This window comes from Arachis hypogaea, chromosome 6, assembly GCF_003086295.3.
Source record: "Arachis hypogaea cultivar Tifrunner chromosome 6, arahy.Tifrunner.gnm2.J5K5, whole genome shotgun sequence".
Lineage (NCBI taxonomy): Eukaryota > Viridiplantae > Streptophyta > Magnoliopsida > Fabales > Fabaceae > Arachis > Arachis hypogaea.
This window is the reverse complement of record NC_092041.1, coordinates 12,056,737-12,081,653: the sequence shown is the minus strand read 5'-3', so window position 1 is coordinate 12,081,653 and position 24,917 is coordinate 12,056,737. Positions and strand designations below refer to the sequence as shown.

The 24,917-nt window shown below is 34.0% G+C and overlaps 2 protein-coding genes across 3 annotated transcripts; both read right to left on the bottom strand.

Moving 5' to 3' along the window:
- Nucleotides 1-214: 214 nt before the first annotated feature.
- On the bottom strand, nucleotides 215-9,331 carry LOC112696050 (uncharacterized). Its single transcript, XM_025748634.3, has 23 exons — nucleotides 8,946-9,331; nucleotides 8,477-8,690; nucleotides 8,272-8,353; nucleotides 7,334-7,616; nucleotides 6,655-6,757; nucleotides 6,383-6,519; nucleotides 5,744-5,905; nucleotides 5,452-5,648; nucleotides 5,224-5,367; nucleotides 5,061-5,149; nucleotides 4,700-4,844; nucleotides 4,318-4,364; nucleotides 3,721-3,776; nucleotides 3,465-3,628; nucleotides 2,874-3,058; nucleotides 2,538-2,598; nucleotides 2,367-2,439; nucleotides 1,913-2,014; nucleotides 1,696-1,792; nucleotides 1,496-1,612; nucleotides 1,170-1,396; nucleotides 955-1,095; nucleotides 215-667 (listed from the first exon to the last, which is right to left on the bottom strand). Exons 1-23 carry the CDS (start codon nucleotides 9,225-9,227, stop codon nucleotides 485-487), a joined length of 3,291 nt encoding a protein of 1,096 aa, XP_025604419.1. The 5' UTR covers nucleotides 9,228-9,331; the 3' UTR covers nucleotides 215-484.
- Nucleotides 9,332-19,154: 9,823 nt separating this feature from the next.
- Nucleotides 19,155-23,415, bottom strand: LOC112696049 (zinc finger CCCH domain-containing protein 30). 2 transcript variants are annotated; one of them, XM_072196726.1, is made up of 4 exons: nucleotides 22,902-23,381; nucleotides 22,198-22,310; nucleotides 22,027-22,083; nucleotides 19,155-21,894 (listed from the first exon to the last, which is right to left on the bottom strand). In XM_072196726.1, exon 4 carries the CDS (start codon nucleotides 21,842-21,844, stop codon nucleotides 19,736-19,738), a length of 2,109 nt encoding a protein of 702 aa, XP_072052827.1. In that variant the 5' UTR covers nucleotides 21,845-21,894; nucleotides 22,027-22,083; nucleotides 22,198-22,310; nucleotides 22,902-23,381; the 3' UTR covers nucleotides 19,155-19,735. The 2 variants fall into 2 exon arrangements, with proteins under 2 accessions (XP_072052827.1, XP_025604417.1); XM_025748632.3 differs by lacking the exons at nucleotides 22,027-22,083; nucleotides 22,198-22,310 and having other exon boundaries at nucleotides 22,902-23,415.
- Between the last annotated feature and the right edge of the window lie 1,502 nt (nucleotides 23,416-24,917).

Below are 24,917 nucleotides of genomic sequence, written 5' to 3'. Positions count from 1 at the left end.
AAAGCTAATGGAGCTGTAATTTGGAAAAGGAAGAAAAATTCATTCCAAATATAATTTTCAAACATAAAATTGTTTTCTTTTTCAAAGATTCTTTTGAGAAAAAAAAAAGGGGGGGGGGGGGGGGGTAAAGAAGAAAGCATATTAATCTTTCAAAAGATAAATATTTGTTCTCTTGTCATCGTAGACTAGATTGGCTAATCTATTGGATAACAAGTTCCCAAAAATACTTTCCAAGCTAATTTGTCATTAATGAACATGAGATTAAAATCATCCAGAACAATAAAATATGATGCATCATAGGATATGTAAATCCCTGAATTTTTACATTAACCCTCGACATCTATTCTACATATATTTTTACAAGGGAATCATGGTTATATCTACTCCTGATAACTATTAACGTAAGCCTATGAAACCTGATTTAAAAGTTTTCATATTCACATACAAAAATGAGCTTATGTTACATTGAACACTTTGTCACAACTCATGGAGAAATAATGCATGATAGCAACTGGCTGCACAACTGTTGTAACTGAGGTGAAGGATCTGATGAAGAAATTGACGAGAGAACAAATCTTGCTTCTAATAGTCCACTTGAAATGCTTTCCAAAATCAAATCTTCGCTGGCCATAAGAGACGCTAATAGCTTTGCACCTGCCACCCTTTCCTGTTGAACATTAACATTACACCAACATTGTGATGATTATATTAACTTTTGACACACACTTCAGACAAATAAATAGCTACGTACACCAGAAAAACATGGAACACCTATATTTTTGTTTTGATTCTTCACGAAGCCATCCTTAATTGGATAGGCTCTAAACAGAATCACACATAAACACACTCAGATAAAAGATAGAAAAATCTTGCATAGATACAGCAACGCCTCATATTTAAACATTCACAATAATCATATATATAGTATTAGACTATTAGAGCAACTGAAGATACCTTCTCTGATTCCTTTCTCAGGGATTGTAGTGAGACTTTGAGGAGGTCAGACGCATAAGGAAGAACTGCAGATCTTAGATGATAGACAGAAGAAAATAGGACCTGAATGCATGCTGCTCTAATCTCTGACTTTGTTTCAAACTGCAGAGAGAACACTAGTTTCGTAACTCAGCAAGACTAATGAAAAAGATTTAAGACCAAAAAATTAGCGGTACCTCAAGAGAATGAAGGACGGAAGGCAGAACTTGTGCCGCAAAATACTCCTTGCAATGTTCTGATATCTTCTGGCAAGCACTGATAAGAACATTACCCATGCACAGACGAAAGGACAGAGGAACGGGAGCTATAAACCCGGGGTTTCCACATCCTAACTCAGGAGTTGAAGCAGCTTCCATATTTTCATTGAGGAATTGATTCATAACATAGGTTATAACAGAACTCCCTGCAGCAAAAGACTCGACACATTATAGATGAAGCCAAATTCAACTTCCCAGTAACAGTTCTATGCTTATATTTGGGATAACATACACATTAACGCTACCTTTTTTGCCAACCCTAATTCTGTTTGGCATAGAGTCTCTGGTTGATCTCTTAGCTTGTACTTCAGCACATATCATCAGCGCAAGACAATCAATGCATCCATGTTGTGCTTTTGAAACTGGGAAAAAGAATTATGTAATAGAAATTAGTTTCAATAAATATAAAGCTGAAAGAAAAACACGAAGTGAGATAGTTTCAGACCTGAATCAGTATTTAGGCAAGGCCATAACAGCACCTTTTCAACCATCCTTCTAATTGCATCTATTGAAGGATGAGAAAGAGACTCCAAGCCTCTGACCTATAAATCCAAAGAAGTCACATTAGTTCAATCTAACTTGGAACACAAATAATGCCAGAAACTGAAAATGATTATTTAAGCAGAAGATAAAATCATTGACTGAATAAAATAAATAATTACCACAAGAGATGTGCATATTGAAAATAAGCAGGCCTTTATCTTTGTTACATTCTTATTTTCAACAGCATCCTCTAGTTTGGAGCAAAGAACTGGGTATAAAACCTACAGAATCAGATGACAAAGAAAGGTTAAAGTAGTCCCAAAAACTGCCTCGATAAGATTATATGGTTTAGAATGATGACATGTATGAAATCTGTTATAAGGTGTAATATGGGCATTTATACATTATTAAGTCTCACATCAGCTAAGTATATTGCAAAAATACATTTTAAAACAGCTTGCCAATCCTTATACAACTAGGCATATGACCAGTCATTCTGGGCAATCATTTTTGGGTTGTTTTAAACCTAAGTCTAATGTCAATTCAGATATGATATTAGATCCTATGCTTGATGATGATGATGATATCTTCCCAGAATTTGAATCCATAATTAGCAATGTCATTTTTCCTTACTTGTGGATGAATGCGCCCACTTAACTCCGCCGAAAGTTTCCGCACATCTTCAAATTCAAAATCACCAAATGCCCTGAAGCAAATGAATAGCATGAAATTTACATAATTACATCAGGCACCTGTATTATTAGCCGAGGGAGACAATAATATGCTCATTGCACAAAGACTGACCAGTTTAGAAGGAGTGCAGCAACACAATCATAACCAGCCTCAGCGGCCATGCAGCCTGAATCTGCCAAAGAACAAAATAAAGATATACATGTTGTAATGATTTAGCAAGAAAACTATGACATATAAACAAAAGAAATCCTCTACACTTTGATTGATAGTGTAATCAATTGAATCTATGTTCAGATTTCAGAATGGATGACATTATGTCTTTTTCCCTTTTTTGTCACTTTTTTTTGTTGGTTTTTTTTTTTTGGGGGGGGGGGGGGATTAAAACTTGACAACTTTTCCAACGTAGCCCAAATTTTGGAGAAATTTTAAGACAGCACAAACATCTACCTTGCTTTATATTGTGATTGAGTCCATACATAATTGACGAATTGAGGTCATTGAAAGTCTTAATAGGAAGCATCTTAATTATGAGCAGTGGGCACAAATGCTCAAATAGAGATCGTTGCATTTCCTCAAACTCCTCATTGGAATATGTTCTACACTCCCATCTTGATAAGAAACTTTCATCAATCCTGTTATAGAAATGAAAAATTTTCAAGGCAAGAAAACTACCACCACCCGACTAAGTCCAACAGAGACAATAGCATAGGTATGTTCCACATGATGATAACACATGAAAATTAAATGTTTACGTCTAAAATGCATTGAGATTAATATCCTATTTGAATTCAGAAGTGTAGCCACTTGAAAAATAAAATTTGATCAGCATTAATCATTTAACCTCTCATGAACCATTGCACTACCAGCATATAAAAATTGAAGCACACGCAAAAATTCCAATCATATAGCAATAGTAGAAGGTTATCCAAACAGGAAAAATATGGCACATAAGAAAGTTCTTTAGAGTAAGGAAGAATATCATGCATAAATACTTTGCCTAGATAGAAAGATAGATATTATAGATACAGATATACTCACTCCTTCTGTTTTCTAACATGCAACATAACATGATGCAAGACTAGATCAGCAACATTTGCCAGGTCTTCGCTTATATAACTCAAGAGTTTCACAATGATTGCATTTGATGGATTTTCAAACATCTTGCCAACCAGTGGTCCAATTAAGAAGCTCCAGTCTTGAACCTGTTATACATTGGAACTATCAGACCAGAAAACTTTTAGTAATTCTAGTGGCCTGTATATGGTGGTATATTTATCAAATTATAGAAACTTACACTTTTAGACCACTCTGGAACCAGTTTGAGTACTCGGTCAGTGTCCAACTTTGATCCTGAAATCAATGAATGGGACATGTGAACAAAATGAATGCAGTAACAAGAAGAATATAAACTCAGAATGTAACTCTATCAAAATCATAACAAAAACTTCTGAACAGGGGGAAAAAATAAAATTATTGAAACACATCAAGATGATATATACTCAGGTTGGGATCAACCAGCAACAAAAAGAATTTACCCCCAATCCCCCAAAACAAAAAATATCCCCAACAATAATAGAAACTTAAACAGGTTGTGACATACATGACGCAAAAACCCATTCAAATTTTTTGACAACAAATGAACCCTCCAATGATTGAAAATGGCATAAAAAAGTTGTCCTTGTTATATCATACATAACTTGACAACAGACCATGTTGATATATAATTTCAAATCTTTAAAAGCTTAATTCGATATAAAATATTCGAAGGACCAAATTGATATAAATGAGTCTATGAAGGACCAAAACGTTAGTTCAACGAAGCCAAGAAAAAAGTTCATCCATAGAATGGCAAATTGTATTGTCAAAAGTGTTGGAGGAAAAATTTTACTACCTTTATCTCCAGTGTACTCTTGATGATCAGGGCTTTGGTTGACTTTGCTGAAAGGATAAGGCAAACTTTTAGTGAAGCAAAGACATAATCAAGAACAAAAATTAAGAACAGAAACCATGAGTAAAGGATCTCTCCTCACTGCGCCAATTAGGCTGCAGTTAGATACCATCTGTCACAGGAACTACTTATACTGTCTAGCCCTAAATGTTCTCCCTCTGTAGCCTGCTGAGCAGACCACCCAACTCTCCTTATAAACACTCACTCTTTAATCATGATTCAGATTTCAGAATTCAGATCACAAATATCTCTGATTTCTAAGCTTCTAATAATCTGCAACTTCGGGAGGCCCATGGGATGCAGAATGCTAGAGAAGAAAATATACCTAAGATGGTCAAGCAGCAAGAATATCATTTCTACTTTCCGGTTGTGATGTTTGAGGACACCAATGATAGCCTCACGAGCAGATGATTCATTCTCATTTTGGGAATAAAAAAGATCAACCAATGCAGCAAAGTACAATGAAGGGTCTGCATGAATACATATTCAGCAATGGATTAGTACCACCATAAAGTTATAATAAAATAATTTTCAAAATGTACCCCACTTTTACCCTCCAACCAAGAATAACTTAAGAAACAATAATCCTAAAAGTATTAGCCACTAAAAAAAGACCCAATAATAGTTTTCAATTGACATCTAAAACACAAATATATACATTGAAAACTATAAATTACAGTGCTAACCTATCACTGGGAGTAATTTAGATGCCTGTTCTCTAATAAAAACTTCTGCATCCCCAAGCCGTTCTAGCAATTTGTGGGCTATGTCTTGCCTGAAGTAGTAATATCAACAAATAAATATACCAAAAAACTAAGAGTAATAGTACAACCATATGAGCAACGATACCAAGACAAATAAGGAAATGATTTCTGTGTCTCAGATGATATATGAATGACTTCTGATATAACATCCAGGGCATTTCTTCTCTGTGAAATGTTCCCAGAACCAAGACGCTTCAGAACTTCTGTAAGGCACTTATTATCTTTGCTCCTGGTGGATCATCATTCATAAATTAAAATGAAATATTCAAGTGATGTAGCTAAGTATCGTATGAGAAGGAATAAACTGACTCACATTGAGCAGTATTCTGCTATCAGCATCACAACAGCTCTGGCTGTACCATCACGCTCGTCAAGAAGGTGGAGCAAAAAAGGCATCACAATATTACCCTGCCCACTCTCTGCAGCTTCCTGTAAGTGATTTGGATTCAAAATGATAGCCTTGAATATTGAAACAACCCCAACTATCACATCTTCATCAGTGCAAGTAAGCTACAAAAAGAAGAGGGGAATGTAACAAATGAATTACGTCATGAACCGGAAAAAAAAAAAAAAAATTTCAACTAGACTTGGGAAAGAGAACTTGCCTGGGGCACCAGAATGCGAGAAATATTCATCCCAAATTCCATCACTGTGCTTTCAAATCTCTTGCTGTCTAGACGTCCCAGCAGGAGGCATAAACAATTCAAAAAGAATTTTCTGGTCTCCAGCCCACCATCCTTAACATCAGAATGGTTGTCCATATAGTACTGTAATTTTCAAGAATGTCAGCCTTCTATCATACACAATCATACAGCACAGTAAACATTAAACACTCAAGTTGTCATGTCACCTAAGTTCCAAAGGTATCCAAGATATGTTTATGTAAGTCTTAATAGACCATAAGATAAGTTGGAATTTCATTGTCCTAATTGAAGTGTAGAGGTGCACCACAACTGAGAATCAAAAAACCTTCAAGAACATCAGCTAACATACAATAAAATATTCACCCATCATCTTGATCTAGTCAATCATGGAAAAATATATTTTAGCCCTGAAGCTTTGGAAAATAAATCACATACCAAAGGCACGTTATCTATATGCTCACTACTCAACAAAGCTTAAACATTTTGATAATGTGATGTGAAGTAAAACATATCATCTTACTATTTGACATAAATTTTACAAAGATTATTGCTCAAATTATTTTGTAAGAATCAAGAAAAATAATCTCTACTGAATATAACCTGAATTCCAGACAGGTACTGGTCCAGCAGTTCCTTGTAATGCTTTGAAAACTTATGATCTTCCAAGTGCAATAACATGCTGTAATGCTTCCAGCAAGAAGAGAGTACTAAATCCCCAGTCTTGAGAGCATTGGAGTCTGTATTCAGCATCAACATTGAATACAAAGGGTAAATATTTTTTTTTTACCAAAAGCATAGAAAAAAAAGTTATATATTACTGTGTGAGTGAATAATATAAAGTAAATATAGAAAAATGCATTGTGATCCAGAACCTGCCTCGTCTTGAAAAGAATCATAGTGGTCTTTTATCTCTTTCAGCCATTTAAGAACTTGCTCCAAACCTTTGGCATGTAAAAAACGGCTTCTTTTGCTCCACTGAAATGAATGATTAAAGATCAAACAACTAAATGAGTTCAGTAGCATAAAGCTAAAAGTTACTGCTGGACTGTGCAATATATGCTAACTTATAAAATATAAATGTTTTTTGTTAATTTTGATAAGAAACAGTTGAAGCATTTGCTCGCACCTATGCAATCGTTTCAGTTTCCATTTCAAGATCAATAATATAATAATCTTGGGAGAAATTGAATAACCCGAAAGCAATATTTCGTGGCAATGTAACATGGAAGATAGCTCAATAACTGCTGTTTTTTCATTCCATTTATTTAACATACAATACGATGAGAGTGCACAATTGAAGGACTTATCAATAATCAGAAACACAGAATCAGAACAGGTCTTTGTTCCCAAAATTACGATAGAAAATATTTTCACCCTGGTTTCCCAAAAGTTTTGTCCATGAATAGCATAGTTAAATAATTATATCAGTTTCTAATGTTAACTTATTCAAATAAATTCCCAAATTGAATATCTTAATTGCTCAACGTTAATATATTGCACATGTTCTGAAATATTAACAATTCATATAAGAATTAAGCGTCTGTAACTTACAGCAAGTAGTTTTTGCACCAAACAGATAAGCTCATCTAAATGATGCCACAGAGTATATTCCCCTTCAGTCTTTGTCATTAACAACGATTTTGCATCCAGTTTAACCTCATCAACAGATGGAGAATGCACAGAAGTAGTTGCCCAATCTTTTCCCCTTGCATTTAATTTTGACTTCTTACCTTGAACCTCGGCCAGTTTTGTTAAAGCTCCAGAGACGGCTAAAACACAATCCCCAGCAGATACTCCAAGGCGAGATGGCAACTCAAAACCATCCTGCAAAGTGCTGATGAGCCAGTTATCAGATAACGAACAACTATGGATTAACTACTTAGAGAATTAATGAAAAGAGGAATATGCTAAACCCAAAAAAGGCCCAAGGGGAAGAGATGAAAAGTTGACACATTGGAAGGACAAACCAATGCCATGTTACAAAAGTAAACATGAACAGCAGATTTTACAAGATGACCACTTTGCCCGCTTGAAATTATCATTACACATATACCACATCAATAATCAGTAAAATGCTTCTAGGGAACAGAATGTTATTTCCCGACAGTATGATGCCACATTTTCTAGAATACAATACAGATAACTCCACAACCAAGCAGCCAAAGAAATTATCAGAGGCTAACATGCATTACTATCGGCACTTGTTTTTTTTTTCCTTCTTAAAGTTGCAAAGTGCACAAGGTAAATTTTGATAAATGCTCATATTTGTGATGCAAGTAAAATTAATTGTATAGCCCAAGTGGAAACTGGAAAGTTAACCAACAGCCATATACACTCCTCTTATTTTCTGCTCTGACTCTGACAATTGATTAATGTATACAATGCATTTTCATGTGAACAAATTCAACCACTAAATAACAATAACTTCAATTTACAATAACTCTATAAAGTGCAGAAGAGCAGAGATCCATGTGTCACATAAAACATACCTTCCTTTACTCGCAATGCCTACCAAATCCTTTAGGCAGGTGGAGAGTATCTTCACTAGATCACCATACCTACCCCTTATTCCTGCAACATACAACTCAATTAATCCTCAAACACCTCAAAATAAGGACCATTCCAACCCCACAAGTATATGACCAATAGTTTGTAAACAAAGACCACCAATGTACAACTTGAAGTGAAACTCACCACCCAACATAGATTGGTGAACAGAATTCTCATACTCAATGAGGCCACGAACAAGCACACACCAACCAAGCAACAAGTACCGATCGTCCTTCTTCACGGCAACAATGCCTGCAAGTGCTTCCGCAATGGGCTCGAAGATAAGCTCATCCTGGAAGAGCCAGCTCAACAAAATCATAGCCTGCCCACCATGCCTGGAATCCTTCCACTTCAATGACTAAAGAAATCCAACAACAAAAACAACATTATAAACACCGTTATAAGACACTCCAATAGCAAAATGAACAGATTGATAAATATACTAACAAATTTTCGTTACTTCAGGTAATTGAAACTTGAATAGTTATCTAGTTTTGAATTCTGATTAAGAATTGTAACAACAGAAGTTTATACAACTAATAAGCAAAATGAATAATTAGTAAATTGGGGGAAAAGGAAAACATTGGCAGAGGGAGTGAATGGGGAACAATACATGGTGGATGACGGGGAGGAGGAGTTGATGGAGTGAATAGCGGTGACGGTGGTGTGCGGCGTCGGCGGCGTACTTGTGAATGAAGTGAAGAGAGTGGTGCAGTGAGTGAGGGGAGATTGAAGGAGGGTTGCGCGAGTCTGAGGAGAAACCAGAGATAGCATGGTTGAGGTTCTTGGCGCGAGAATCGAGGACGGTGGTGATGGATCGTGCTAGGGTTACGGAAACAATTGACTCGTGTTGGGACTCCGATTGCCATAGCACGGGTTGCTCTTCTTCTTCCATCGTCGAAACTCGAAAGGGGATTCTTTTTCCTCTTCTTCTTCAATCTTCAATCTTCAATCTTCAGAAAGTTGGAACTTACTAAAAGTGAAATTACCGTTTGCCCCTCACAATAAATGCTACTTACTGATGATTTAATCAAAATTATTAAATGATGATAAATTTTTATTTTTTTATATTTTCTTTATATTAAAAATATTATATTTTACCTATTAAAAGTTAATTTTTAAATTATTTATCATATTTTTAATGTTTAAATTTTAGTATAAATTCTATATAAATTACTTATTTGATAATTATTTTTCATATATGTACAATAGTTACTTTTATACAACTTTTTATATTTTTATTAGTTATTTTTATTATTAAAACTTCAAAAAATTGTATATAAAATAGTTGTTTTTTTTAATATGGAAATAAAAATAGTGATATGCTTTAATATTGTAATTTTTTGTGTTTTTAAACTTGTGAAATGTACACAAATCGGAGGGTCTGATTTCTATACCTCAAATTTCTTAATTTTTTAACACAAATCGGACGATTCAATTTATGTACCTTTCACAAATCGAACAGCCCAATTTCTGTACCTCTAACAAATCGAACGGTCTAATTTTTACTTCTCTAATTAAACAGTTTTATATTTGAGAATAGCATTCCAATCATTCATATTTTTAAAAAAATACCATTATCACTCTAATACCAAAAACAAAAATTTCTAAAATAGGATATAATTCTTTTTTTGGAATGATTGGCTTGGAGATTTATGATGTGTTTGGCAGAATGACGATATAAACAAAGTTTAAGTACATTTTTTTGCTAATTCTAAAATTCTTTTTGTCTATTTTTTCCTGTTTACTCTTTAAATTAGCGGGGTTAGACCATAGGAAACTCATTCCAGTTCCTATTTATGGCTCACATATCATAAAAAGTAACTCAATATCAACTTTTGCGTCATAAACAATAAAAATATCTCTCTCTTCTCCATTAGAAAGAACTAGCTTTAGTCCTTATTGGAATCCCACTTAATTAATTAATTAAAATAATTAAAATTAATATAATTACTATTTTTTTACAATAATATTTTTTAAATTTATAAATTCAAAAATAATTTACTATTAAAAATATTAATATTAAAAAAATTATATATAAAAATAATACACAATATATAATTTGAAATTACATTAATTTGTAAAATTATTTAATATAAAAAACATAATTAATATAAATTATTAATTAAATAAATATATAATTATTTAATATAATTATTTAATATAATTAATTATTATAATTATTAATAAATTAATTATAATTTAATTATTTAATATAAATATTTATTAATTATAAATTTATATGATTATTTATTTTTATAATAACTTGCCACATGACAAGTTATTATTGGATAATGAAAGTTCCTACTTAGAGGGACTCTCTTCTTTTAGAAAGTATACTACAACTCTCTTTTTTTCTTCTCCAATAGGTAGGCTCCACTTTTGTTAGTAATAAGGACCCAAAATTCTGTCCATTCTGTCTATTGGAGTTGCTTTTAAGGATATTATGTGAGACAATAAAACTCATATATCATTTTTTTTCTCTCCATTAAGCCATTAAATATTCAAACAAAAGAGTGGTCTATCTTTTTTGTCATTCTATTCTTTGCCTCTTTCTCTTTCATTTCATTATGTATCATATTTTTAACATTTAATAAAAAATTTTGTCAATATAATGTTAGATTACATTTAGCTGTTGATTAATTTTTCTCTCTCAATCTCAATCTTTTAAAAAAAATTAGTTTCAAATCTATAATCTTACAAAAATCATGATTTTTTGTATCTAATATTTTAAGTTTTCAACAACTTAACATCTTTTATCCTTTTGTATTATTTATTTATATTATAATAAAGCGAAACCAAAAATTTTAAAGATATATTTGTTTTCAGAATTTTATGATAAAAAAAATATAAAGTAAAAATAAAAAACAATTTTTTTATTTAGCAAAATCTTAAAAATAAAAAAAAAAACGTAAACCAAACATTTTTTTTTTTGGTGAACAAAGGGGACAAAGGCCCAAGCTACACTGAAACTACATTACGGGAATGAGCCACCCCATAAACATCACCTAATAACAAAAATTCTATTCCAGTTGGAAGAGAGTTCCAGTATTGAGTGAAACAATTTTGCTCAAGACTAAAGTTAGCTAGCCAATCTACACAAGCATTTGCTTCTCTGTAAGTGTGAATCATGTTAACTGTCCAATTCCTTTCCATAAGCTCTTGAATCCTGCAGTATAGCACGGATCCATCATCTAGAAACTTCCTATTTTGAAGGACACTGCTAATAACTGCTTGAGAGTCAATTTTTATCTTCACCTTCCTGAACCCCAATGTCCAAGCCATTTCAAGCCCCAAATAAAGACCCCATAGTTCTGCCATATACGCTGAGCAAACTCCCAAGTTTCTAGTAAAACTTATCACCCAACTTCCGTCACTATTCCTAATGAGGTCACCACATCCTACTTTACCTGGGTTGTTCTTAGCTGCACCATCAGTGTTCACCTTAATCCACCCTTCAGGAGGTGGGTACCATTTAATAATGGTTTCTCGACGAACTCTAGAATCATGCCTAGGAACCTGCTTGTTGATGGCTTTTCCAACCTCACAAGCATATTCTTGTATACTAATGTGTCCAGCAGTAGGTCTCTTAAAGGGGTATTGAAAGATCTCTTGACTCCTCCAATTCCAAAACTTCCAGCACGCTATGAAAAATATGTTTATCCAGTTTTCTTGGCTGGAGAAGCCCCAATTATTACCAAGACTGTTTTTCACCCAATCCATCAGTTCCATCCGAAAGAAAGTTGCAATACCATTTTGTTTAATGAATATCTTCCAAGCGGGTTTAACAACATCACTGTCCCTCAGAACATGCAAAGTGTCTTCTATTGTGTTTCCACAATGATGGCACATAAGTGAGCTACCATACCATTGGCTTCTTTTCTTGTTAGTGAGGATCCTGTCATGAGTAGCTTGCCAAATAAATAATTTCATTCGCTGCGGTCCTTTTCAGGCCCAAATGCGTTTCCAAACTTCCCTTCCTTGAGATTGGATTCTATTGCTATAAGAGTAAGCAGATTTAACAGAGAATCTTCCATCCTTGGAGTGCTTCCAGGCTAATTTATCAGGTGGGTCAGAAGCTCTCGGATGGGGATTAGCACAAATGCGTTGAATGCATTCATCCGGGAGGAGCTGTTTAAGATGTTCTATCTTCCATTCCCCTTCATTATTCACGAAATCGCACACATAGTTATCCTCATCTCCACTGGTAGCGCTTGGGAGTTTATGCTTTAAGAGATGATCCCCTATATTTAACCAGTCATCCTTCCAAAACTTGGTTGAACAACCATTGCTTACCCTATGCACCAAACTTTCTTGGATGATAGGCCACAATTGTGATAAACTTTTTCAAAGGGCACTACATCCCGATGTCGCTCTCACCGAAGGGGTTGAGTTAGAGATACCATACTTGCTATTGAGAGCTCTTACCCACAGCGCATTAGAATGATTGATCAGCTCCCAACAAACTTTCAGGAGAAAAGCAGTATTCATACGTTCAAGACTCTTGAATCCAAGTCCTCCTATCTCCTTGGGTAAACATAAAGTTCTCCAATTAATTAAGTGAGCTCTTCTGTGTTGCTCATCCAATCCCCAAACAAAGGCTCTTTGTGCTTGTTCTATTTGATGACAAACCGCCTTTGAAATTCGACCATGTTGCATTTGGTAATATGCCACTGGGGTGATGGATGATTGAGCTAGAACTACTCTTCCAGCCATTGAGAGACATTTCTGTTTCCAGCCCTTTAGCTTATTTTTTATTTTATCAAGTCTTTGCGCATGAGCTCGCCTTTTGTTTCTTCCTTCAAGGATATAGGCACCCAAGTACCTACCAATCTCTGCCGTCTCCATAAACCCAGAGCAGGCTGCGATGTCTCTACGAGTTGCAGTGTCTACATTCTTAGAGAAGTAAATATGGGTCTTCCGTGTGTTGACAATCTGACCTGAAGCCTCACAAAACCTCTGAAGACAGCCCATGATCTTTATCATTTGAGTTGATGATGCTTCCGCAAACAACATAAGGTCGTCCGCGAACATAAGATGGGATATGATAGGACTTCGTCTTCGAAATGAGAAAGGTCTCCAGTCTCCCACCTCCACCATATCCTTAATAAGATGCGAAAGACGGTCCATACAGATAACAAAAATATAGGGTGAAAGGGGGTCACTTTGTCGAACGCCACATGAAGAAATGAATTTGTCAGTTGCTGCTCCATTCCACAAAACTTGGAAACTGACCGAACGAACACACATCATGATGATATCTATCAATTCCGGTGGGAGGGAGAAATCCCTTAAAGACTGCTCAATAAAATCCCAGTTCAGATGGTCATAAGCTTTTTCTAAATCGATCTTAATGCCCATGTATCCATTCCCTGATCTGATCCTCCTCATTGAATGAATAATCTCATTAGCCACTATGATATTTTCCTGTATTCGACACCCTGGGATGAAACTGGTTTGGGTAGGAGAAATGCGCTCATTAAGAGTAGGCTTAACTCTATTCGCAATAATCTTGGTAATAACTTTGTATGTGACATTGCATAAAGCAATGGGGCGGAATTGGTTGATGAACTCCGGGTGTTCTATTTTCGGCACTAAAGCTAGAAGTGTGTTGTTAACAGTTCTAATCTCATCCGGCTTCGCCCAACATTTTGCAACAAACTCCTTTAGTTTATGCCTCACAATAGACCAATTATCCTTATAGAATTCCACAGGGAGCCCATCCTCCCCTGGAGCCTTAAGGGAACCCATAGCAAAAATAGCAGTCTCAACTTCTTCACTTGACACAAAGTTCCTTAACTGTTGAATCACTGCTCCGTTCAACTCAGGATACCAAGTATTAGTATTGATATGGTAGTCCCGGTTAGTAATGTTTTCCTTAAAAAGACTCTTGTAATAGTTACAGATGTGGTCTCTTAGGTACCCCTGTTCCTCAATCCAATCCCCATTTTCTTGTCTAAGTTTAAGGATTTTATTACGCCGCCTTCTGATAATTGTCTTAGTGTGGAAGTATTTTGTGTTCCGATCTCCCTCTACTATCCAGTTTTCTCTGGATTTCTGCAACCACAGCATTTGTTCTCTATCCAGAATCTGTTCTAGTTCATTGCTCAGGTCAGCTTCAACATTATCTAAAAAGTCGCTCCTTCCATACCTTGGAGAGTTTTGTAAGCTCCTTAGTCTGTTTAAAAGAATTCTTTTTTGTCTGAAGATGTTGCCGAAAACTAGTTGATTCCACTCCTTGATCTTCTCCGTAAAGTTTTGAATATTTTTAGGGAGAGAGTAATCCATCTGCCAATTTTCCTTCAGAAAATCATGAAACCCCCTGTGTTGCATCCACATGTATTCGAATCTGAACGGTCTAGTCCCCTGATTCCTATTTTTGCCCTCACATCTTATTAACAGGGGATGGTGATCTGAGCGAACTCTGGGTAAAATCTCTACTACTGCGTCCTGAAAGCGCTGATTCCAATCAACATTACACAGCGCCTTGTCCAAGCGCTTGAAGTTTCTACAACCATCTTCCCAAATAGGGCTTCTCCAGGTGAATCTGGTGCCATTGAATCCCATGTCAATGAGATTACAAGCTTCCATCCATTCTTTGAACCTTCGAATTTGTACCATGTTAGGGGGTGCCCCCCTTTCTTTTCTGAAACATCCCCAATTTCATTAAAGTCTCCACAGAGAATCCAAGGGTGTTGCATAGAAGTAGCAACCTCTCTAAGAAGTCTCTTCCCTTCCCTCTGAGTAGCTTCCTGCGGGCTTGCATAGACGATCATAAGCTCCCAGTGGCCAGCATTGTCTGAGATTTGAACATGAAGTGCTTGCTCATGTCGTCGGATCTCATTAATCTGCAGACTAGCATCATTCCAAAGAAGTCAAATCCCCCCTGAATATCCTTGCGCGTCAACAATAATATGATAATTAAACCCAACTCTTTTGATTGAGTTCAGAGCAGCGATTCCACTACAACGAGTCTCCTGAATTGCCACTAAATTAGGTTTATATTGAAGAACATATTCCTTTTTAGAGTGAATATTCAATTTGGTCCGATAATTTTTTTGGATTACGGGATTTCGAAAAAAAAAATATCCTTTTCAGCATGTGGTATTTAATTTTGTGAGATTAATTAGCCCTTTTGTCAATGATTTCTTTTTAAAATATACTTATGTGACACATTAATCACTAATATATTCTTCATTTAATTTTTATAAATAAAAATAATTTAAAATTATTAATATTTTTTGGTTTTATGCAGTAAATTTGGCTAATATATTTAAAAAAGGCAATAAAAAATAAAACTAAATAGCTTTGACAATTATGTTAAAAGATAATAAAATTTTTAACAAAAAAAATTATTAATTCTAGTTAATTTTTAATAGATAAATCAACCGTTTAACATGTCATGCAAATTTATTTTGTTAATATAGAAAGAAAATATTAATAGAGGGATTAATCAATCTAATAAAAATAAAGATTAACAAACAAAAAGAATTTTTTTTGTTGAAGATTTAATTGTCTTTTAAAATAATTGTTATTGACCATTTAATTTTTTTTTCATCAACGAAACCTTTTATTCTCATGATAATGACGACTAAAATAAACAATATAAAAATTTCCCTTTTTAACAAGAGATTAAACTTAGAAACTCAACAATAACCTCATTAGACAGTTGGCACTTCATCTATACCAAAAGCTACCGTGGCTAATTTATTTAGAAATTTAATTTTGATGTATTATCAGTATAAAATAATTTAATATGTGTATTTAATTACGTAAAATTATGTTAATAAAAATAATTATTTTTTATATTAATCGTGTGAATAATAATTTAAAAAATAAATATAATTATACAATTAAATATTTTACACTATTAATACATCAAAATTAAATTCTTTATTTAGTTGGGTGAAAACTATCTACTTGCTTTGTATATAAAAAAGATGCAACTTGCTTAGACGAAGAGAAACAAGCACACATGTATTAGAAGAAATAGAAGTGTCCACACACAACTAATTAATATGACCTTATTAAATGCATGTAGGTCTAAATGACTACGACAGAAGTTGACATTGTCGATAATAATACGATATTCTTAACTTAAAATGGGGTAATGTCCTTTCTTAGGGGTGCAAATCTTTGGAAACATAATGTTCTAAACTAGGATGTTAGGGTTTATCAAAGCGTATAATTCTCTTCCAATGACATATCGTTATACTATGTTTGTTGAACTTGGGTCCCTCCTTCTATGCTTCCATTCCAATCAATATCTCTTCCTCTGATGGCTATGTATCACGATCTACACCAACAAATCTACCAAAATCTATTCAATTATTACTGAAATATTAAAGGAGGTTCGGTTTTTGGTTTTTATTTTATTTTTTATTATACGTATTGTCTGTTTTTAGTAGTGAATGCTAATGCGGTTCAATGAAAATAGTGTATATTCTCTAAAAATTAATTTGTTATTTTTTTTATCAAAGATAGAGAGATTCGAAACCACGACCTCGTGAGTATATGAAAATTATGCCATTTGAACTATAATTCATTGGCTCTCCATCCTCACCAATGAGTTATAGCTCAAATGACATAGTCTCTTCATACTCACCTACGAAGTTGCGGATTTGAATCTCCATATCTTCGATAAAAATTAATTTGCTATTGAAATTAAAAAATAAAGGAGAAAAATAAGTAAAATAATATAAATTTTAAATTCTAAATTATAAATCTAAATTACTAATATAAAATACCATAAATAGAGAATTAAGATTTATTTAATTAATTAACAAATAATACAACGCTTCTTATTTAATAAAAAACGTTTAAGGACGAGTGGATTTTAATATTATTTGGAAAAAGAATTGAATTCAATGAACTTATTTCATTTTCTATACTTTGTTCTTTGGTTGTTCTTTATAACTCTCTTAATATTAGCATGTATTGCAATTGATTAGCAATGCTTTTTTTATGGCCTTGATTATCAATTTTGTTAAAAAAAATCTTTAAAGGGATAAAATATCTTATTTCTTTTTGTAGATTATTCTGTCGAATATTGAATTTCTATGTCAAAATGGTTATTTATTGTTTACTTTCCAAAATACAATAATATATCACCACAAAAAGCTGCTAAATTATGTTTTGGACAAATAATGATAGTTCAAGTGATTTTCCTTTTCTTACTGTGGAAAAGGATACTAATATTGTGTGTGTTTGGAAAAATTATAAATAATTTTTTAGGAGTTTTAAGATGAGAATATCATATTTTCATGTTTGATTTAAAGTTTGAAAAGCTATTCCAAATAAATTTGATTCCAGAAAATTAAAATACTATCATTTCAATTCTTACCTTTTCTTTAAGTATATTTGATTCTCATAGGAAATGAAATTTGAGTAACAAAATAATCCTAAAAGTCTAGAACCACCGGATTGAAAATTTTTCCACCTCAACCACGTGTGTGGACTTCGAACAGTTGAAGAATCAATTCCAAAAAAGTAAAAAAAAAATAGTAGCCATAACAAGGTTTACAACAAAGTTAGTTTATTCTAAATCTATGGACAATGGAGGATATGATTCCCCTTTTTCTTTTAAATTGTTTTCCCCTTGTCTTACAAGGTATGAAGATATCGAATATAAATATTGTTGAGAAACGAGTCATCAATTGCCAAATTGGGCAAAGCACTAAACCATACCCATTTTATAATGCTCTAAGAAAAAAAAGGGAAAAAACTAAAAAGCAAAACAAAAGAAAATGTAAAATATTTTGAGCCTTCCTATCAACAAAGAGAATTTTGCATTGTGAATAAGATAAAGCTAGCAAGTTATAGATACCATATAGGATTAGATGTGAATAAAAATATTCCTTGAGAGTGATGGCCGGTTATAGATACCATATAGATAGATAGATTGTTTGTTTGTAGTTAGAGTGCATGGGTTAAGCATTTATTTTTACTTCTATAAAAGTGGGAGGAACAAATCAAGGGTATCAAAAAACATAAGATTTGTCCAAAAGGGCGTGTTATGGTTAAAATATAAACAATTATTATTTCCTTTGTGATTAGTTTGATTCAGTGGAATTTTACCTAACTTTACTTTGTTGATATCGATTTGCTTGTGGGGGGTCAACTCACTTCCAACTTCAGAAAGCATATCATGACATACACTTGTTTGTTTAGCTGTCCAAATCTTAAAATTAGTGACAAATTTTTGAATGGCTTGGATGCCAAAAACCCATCTTTTATTTGTTACAAACTTTTCTCTTTTTTTGAAAGATAAATACATCGTTTTGTATTATGCATAATATATAAATTTATGCATCGTGCCACTCAATACTTAACTTTTTTTCTTATTTAAGATAGGAACAAAAAAGATAGCACCTTCGTTGATCTCAAAGTAAACAACGGTAGAAGTGCCTTGGGATTTAAGAATATACAAGTATATAACTGAGCCTTATCATCTAGACCTTATTTCATAAGTAACCATTTCATTGCATTAGGTGAAAAATGTCACAATTTTAGAGCAAAACATATATTCCTTATGTATGACAGTATGACTACCAAATATAGGTTTTTGATATCAAGTTCTGATCAGAGAAATTATAAAATAAGTTATTCATTTCAATAAAAACCATTGATGATCTCTCGGATGAGAATAACAAGCAATCAAAAACTATGGACATTTACAGTATCAATTCCATAAGCAGAGTTTTAAGGCTGGTATCTGGTGAAAATACCAAGAACCCATATAAATCGGCATTTAACCAAGTGCTAAAATGATTATAATACCAGTGTAATAGAGGGATCATATTAAAAAAAATAGAAAGTAAGATATTAAAATAATATGGCAATAAACTTTAATTGAATGTTACATGACCAAAGGATCAACCTTCAAATATTCCTAATTTACCCAGAATCCACAATTATTGATTGCAAATTACATGAGAAATATCATACCCAACATCCTGTGTTCTCATCCCCAAAACTGGATCAAAATGGAGATTCAAGGAAATTAAATCCAATGACCATTTGTAATCTCGTTTTCTACCCCCAAAATAAAATGGTAAAAAAGTAAAGATATAGATCAAACTTAGGAATAGGGCTTGATTTTTTGATAGAACATTTGCTCCTCAGAAGGAAAAAATGACAGGAATGTGAACCTAAAATTCGAAAAGATTGGCAGGCAAAAAACCTACACTGGGATTAATTGTTTGAATGCAAACCCAGTGGTTTTCTGACCCTTCTAAAAGTTACTTCTTTGGTAACACTAAAATTGAAAATGAATTTTCCTCGGAGATTCTTTTTCTTACTGCTTCCTTAGTCTTCCAGGAATAACAAAACTTCAAAAAAGCTTATATATTATTTACTGTAACCTTTTTCTGTTGTTAACTACCTCAGGGACAGCAAAACCAATTAATTTTGCTGTGCCACAAGATGGTCAAGCTGCATCTGTTCGAGCCATGCTCCCAATACGGCATGATCAACAGACTCCATTTGTGTGCCCATATTTGATCCTTCATTCAAGGATCCAGCAGCTGCAGCACCGGAGACATTAGTGGCCAACTTCTCTTTGATTTCAGTTGGAGATTCCTTGACAAGTGACTGCACCCATGACAAATCAGGCTCCTCCCCATTGTTGCCAAGCTCAAATGACGAAGATCTACGCAGCTTACCACCACCACCTAATTCATCCGCACCTACTGCCCAATCCACCTTACCGTTGGGGGATCCCCATTTTGACCAAGAATTGACGGAAGCAGCTGCTGCTGCAGTAGCAGAGTTGGAGCCAAGTTCCCGGGAGCTAAGGCTCCGAAACTGTTGCTGCTTCTCGCGTTGAGCTAGCATCGAAAGCCTAGAGCTCATTGGAGAAATAGGCTCCACAGTTCGCGGAGACATTCTTCCTGATGCCTGAACCCCAAAAGAGGCCTGCAATAAATGATGATCAACATTTTTAGACGAGAAATTTGTATTAATAGGTGACAACAAGCTTTGCTGCTGTTGAAATTGATTGAAGACGGCTGATTTGTGAGTTGGAGAAAAGACAGTTGATGTCAGAGCTGGATCGGCAAAACGAGGTGAAGAACTCTCAGCAGAAAAAAGATCATCAAGGTTTGACGGAGTCAGCGGCTTCATGCGACCAGAGCGATTTAGTGAATTAGAATTCATAGGCTGTGGAGAGAGGCAAGACAACTCATTCATGAGCTGCTGCTGCTGATCATAATCAGACAACATGTCAAAGTCATCCATAGGGATATCTCTAGCATTGAGAGAAGATCTCAGCCGACTAGACTGAAGGTTACTTCCTGGAAGATGCAAGGCTGGAACATTTGGCTGCGGCCATGCAACAGAGGAGTGCGACATGCCATTTGCAGAAGGTGACATTGGCGGAGTGAATGGTGAAGGAGACATGACAGACATCGAAGAAGGAGAGCCAGGCAACATGCTCATGGCCGCAGCGAAGTCCATGGCCGAAGACGTGCTTGAACGGGGAGAGGGAACCGCAGAACCAGTTGAAACATATAAGGGCCGAAGCTCTTCAGCAGTGTGGGCAAAGAAGCAGACTCTTCTGGAACAACTTGTCCCATCCTTGCAAAGACGAGTCCTGTATTGTGCTGGATGAAGCCAGCACTCAAAAACTCCATGAGCATATTCACACATATCTCCCCGCCGGCAAGCACCCTTTCGAAAATCAGGACAAGGGACACAACTATAATGGTACTTCCTTGGGTCCCTTCTCCGAGCATTCTCCCCTGGATGCACAAAAGGGCATTCAGTCCAATCATGGGAATAAGCACGAGAACAAGGTCGAACCTTGAATGAATACATTCGGAACTCGTCGGTTGAATAAATACTGTTCTTAATGTCCGGAAGGGATGGATCAACCGGATATTCTTTCTTCTCAGACACAGACGATGCAGGGACATCACTTGACTTTAACTTCAATTGGAAATCTGGTGCAGAAGGGGATCCATTCTCAGGTGAAGTTGACAAAGGTGGAGAATATGAATTAAATGTGTTTGTGATTACCCTCAAATTACACCCAGTAATAGAATCATCAGTTTGAAGAAGTTCTTCAAGACTGTTTTTGACAGACTCAAGCTTAGGAGGAGAAACAATAACATCTATGGGACGATTCCCATTGGCATCCACAGAATTTGGATCAGCACCTGCCGCAAGAAGCAGCTTCACAGCATCCACAGCATTTTCGGAACCACCGGATGCTGCACAATGAAGGGCAGTGCTCTTGTCAGCACCACAAGGCCGGTTGATATCAGCTTCAGAGAGTGAAAGAATCATTCTCATAACATCGATGCTACCATAGATAGCAGCAACCATCAAAGGTGTTCTTTGTTCATTGACCATCTGTTTTGATCCCTTCCGACGGCCATACCACAGCCCAACCTCATCCACAGAGGAAGGATCACACTCAATCATTCGTTTGAAACCATCCACATCGTTATTGGCTGCAAGCTCAAGCAAGCCAGCAAAAGAATCTTCAGTCTCAACAGTCAAGTGATTCATCTTGTCGTTTCTTCTTCAAGGTGTGTGCCTAAGTTGTTGACTTCAATCAGCTGAATAAAAAGACACAACAAACCCATTAATACTGGCCTTCAACCACAAGAGAGTTAGAATTATAATAACAAAGAAGCAGCACAACAAAGCATCAAATTACGTGGACACCTTTGAAAGTTCAAATACATTACCTAAAGGATAAAGCTTACAAGAGACACTGCAGGTAAGACGAGCTTCAAATAGAACATCTACTCTCAGAAGTAAAATTCATTCAAAAGAGATGTTTTTAATTATCTTCCATTCATTTCAGCAAAAAAATCACTCCTTTATAGCACAAAAACTACACAAACAAAGAAACATACAACCGAATAAATAGATAAAAGATCGCTTCCTCAGCAATCCGATTCTCTATTTATCTTCAAATACCCATCAATCCAACTAGCATGGAATATTTCTCTATTTTGGCAAAGAGAGCCTGCCAGAAAAAAAAAATTGGAAAAATAGAATAAATTAAACTAAATTAAAAAAAATTAAATCATCCATGAACATAGCGACTAAAAAAACAAATAGCAAATCCACCGTGTTGCAGTGAACTGAACCCTAACAAGCTTCACAGTCAAAGACCTAGATTTACTTAAATAGACCAAACATAAACAAGAGCACACTAATCTAAAACAATTACTTAATCCACTGCTTCCTTTTCACTTTCATCCGCACACACAGAAAACATAAAACAAAATAAAAAATAACTGTATTCAAACAAAAGAGAAAATTGCTTGTGAAAGTACAAAAGAGTAAAAAACCAAAGAAAAAACCGCAGAGAGAATCAAATACTGAGCCAAAAAAAGCAAGAAGTGCACAACACCACCAAGATCTTTAGAGGATCACAGAAATGACCAACTTTCCAGGAATTTTGTTCACACTCATTTTTTGCATCGCAACACAAGAACGAGATCCAAGCACACACAGAACAGAATAATAGATTCAAAATCGGAACAAGTAAGTGATCTTAACTGGCAGAACAAGTATGATTTAGTGAGAAACCGTGAAAAGAAAAAAATCATACCACTTTGCTGAAGCAACTGAAGAAGACGACGAAAGAAGGAATCAGTTTCGGTTAGAGAGAGAAAGTGAGAACGGATATAGAGAGAGAAAGAGAGAGTCGCCTCAGATCTCAAGGGAGAAGAAGAAGCGAAGCTCAGAGAGTGTGTTTGGATTCCGAGAAAATCTGGCGAGAAAAAAAGACAGAAAGATAAAATCGTGAGAAAAGAGAGGGATAGAGAGAAGAGCTTCTTCTTCTTTCCTTCTTTCTTTCTCTCTCCATTTCCTATGCTTTCTCTTTTTTTTTTCTTTTTTTTTCTTTCACCCAAAAAACTTAAAAATATAAAAATAAATAAAACACACACAAAAGAGCACTGGGTGTGTCTTTTAAAAAATTAGTGAGTGTCTTTTAAAATTATTATTTTCAGTTTGATAAAATCGCCTACCCAATAAAAATTTAGCAACTTAAAATAATAGACCGGAATAAATAAGAAAGATGAAGCGCACTGAGAGAGTTTTTAGGGTTTGATTATTTATTCTCGCTCTGCAGCACCCAGCGCCTTTTTTATTGGCCAATCACATCACGCCTCGTCAGCTACCAAGGGACGCGATCGTCTTTTGGGATAAGGTTTAGGGGTAGAAACGTAGTTTTGCACTTGGTGACGTGGTTGTTATATTCTTGGAACGAGTTGCGACAAAACGCTCCCCTTGAAATAATTTAACACCTTTTTTCTTTAGTTGGGTGAAATTTTCTGGAAATTCAACCCAAATTCACCTCACATGCAAGTTAAATTCGAGGAGGAGAGCAAGTATCTAGTGCCACTGATTTCTCCAGAGCCTCCGTGATTGGACACGTGGCACAAAATCATGGATTCTTGACTTCTCGTTGACACAAAATCTTTGGTTTATTGCTGCTATGTGCAAATCTTTTGTAAGTGTAGCCAATCAGGTGACGACATGTAAGCAAAAATGCTCAGATGCGTGTCCTGTTAAATTTATTGTTTCTCAAAAATTCTTTATTGTTTACCTTTTTTTTTAATAAAATATTTTGTGTAAGTTAAATATAATCGTGAATATGTTAAATTTTAAAATAATCATCATTTTATTATTTATTTATTTATATTTATATTTTCTTATTACTAAATCAAATTATACACTAGTAAAATTCAATTTAGGAACGTTATTAATTTATTATAAATTTTAACTTTCTATCTTACTCTTTAAAAATACTTAATATATATTAAAAAATTTAAGTATATTAATACTAATATTTTAATAAATTTTAATTATTAATTTTAATTATATATATTGTATATATTTTTTATAATTAAAATTAACAATTAAAAATTATTAAAATATTAATATATTAGTATATTTTAAAATTTTTTTATATTAATCGATATATATTTATTATATATATAATAAATATCTATACTAATCAAATTTATTTATACTAATATAATAAAACAAATCTTGTAAACTATCAAATGTGTATTTTTATACTAATAATTATTTTTTAATTCGTGGCATGGTTATTTATTCTTATATATTATAAATATATAAAAATTTTTTATTTTTATTATTAATAGATAATTTAAATATACATAGAAATATTATATTAATAATATTTTTATAATTTAAATATAAATATAGTACTCTAAAAGTACTCTTATGTATATTTTTACTAAAAAAAATTATACATTTTAATTTATTAGAATAATAAATTATATTTTTTTAAATATATTTTTATATATATCTAAATTATTTATTAATATTTATTTTTATAAATTACTGTTCTAAACTTTTCTGCTATGAATTCATCTTTAAAAATCACTAGCCACTCATACAATAGTTACACAATAAAATTTGTTACAGATGCAGTACAAATAATTGAATGATGATAGCTAAAAGAATAGAAACCAAAAACCGCTTGTTATTTTTTTTTTTTGAAACATAGAAAGCTCAACACATTAAAGTGGAGCATAAAATAAAGAAGAAGACACACAACGAGCTACCAACCAAACCAACACCTAACACCCAG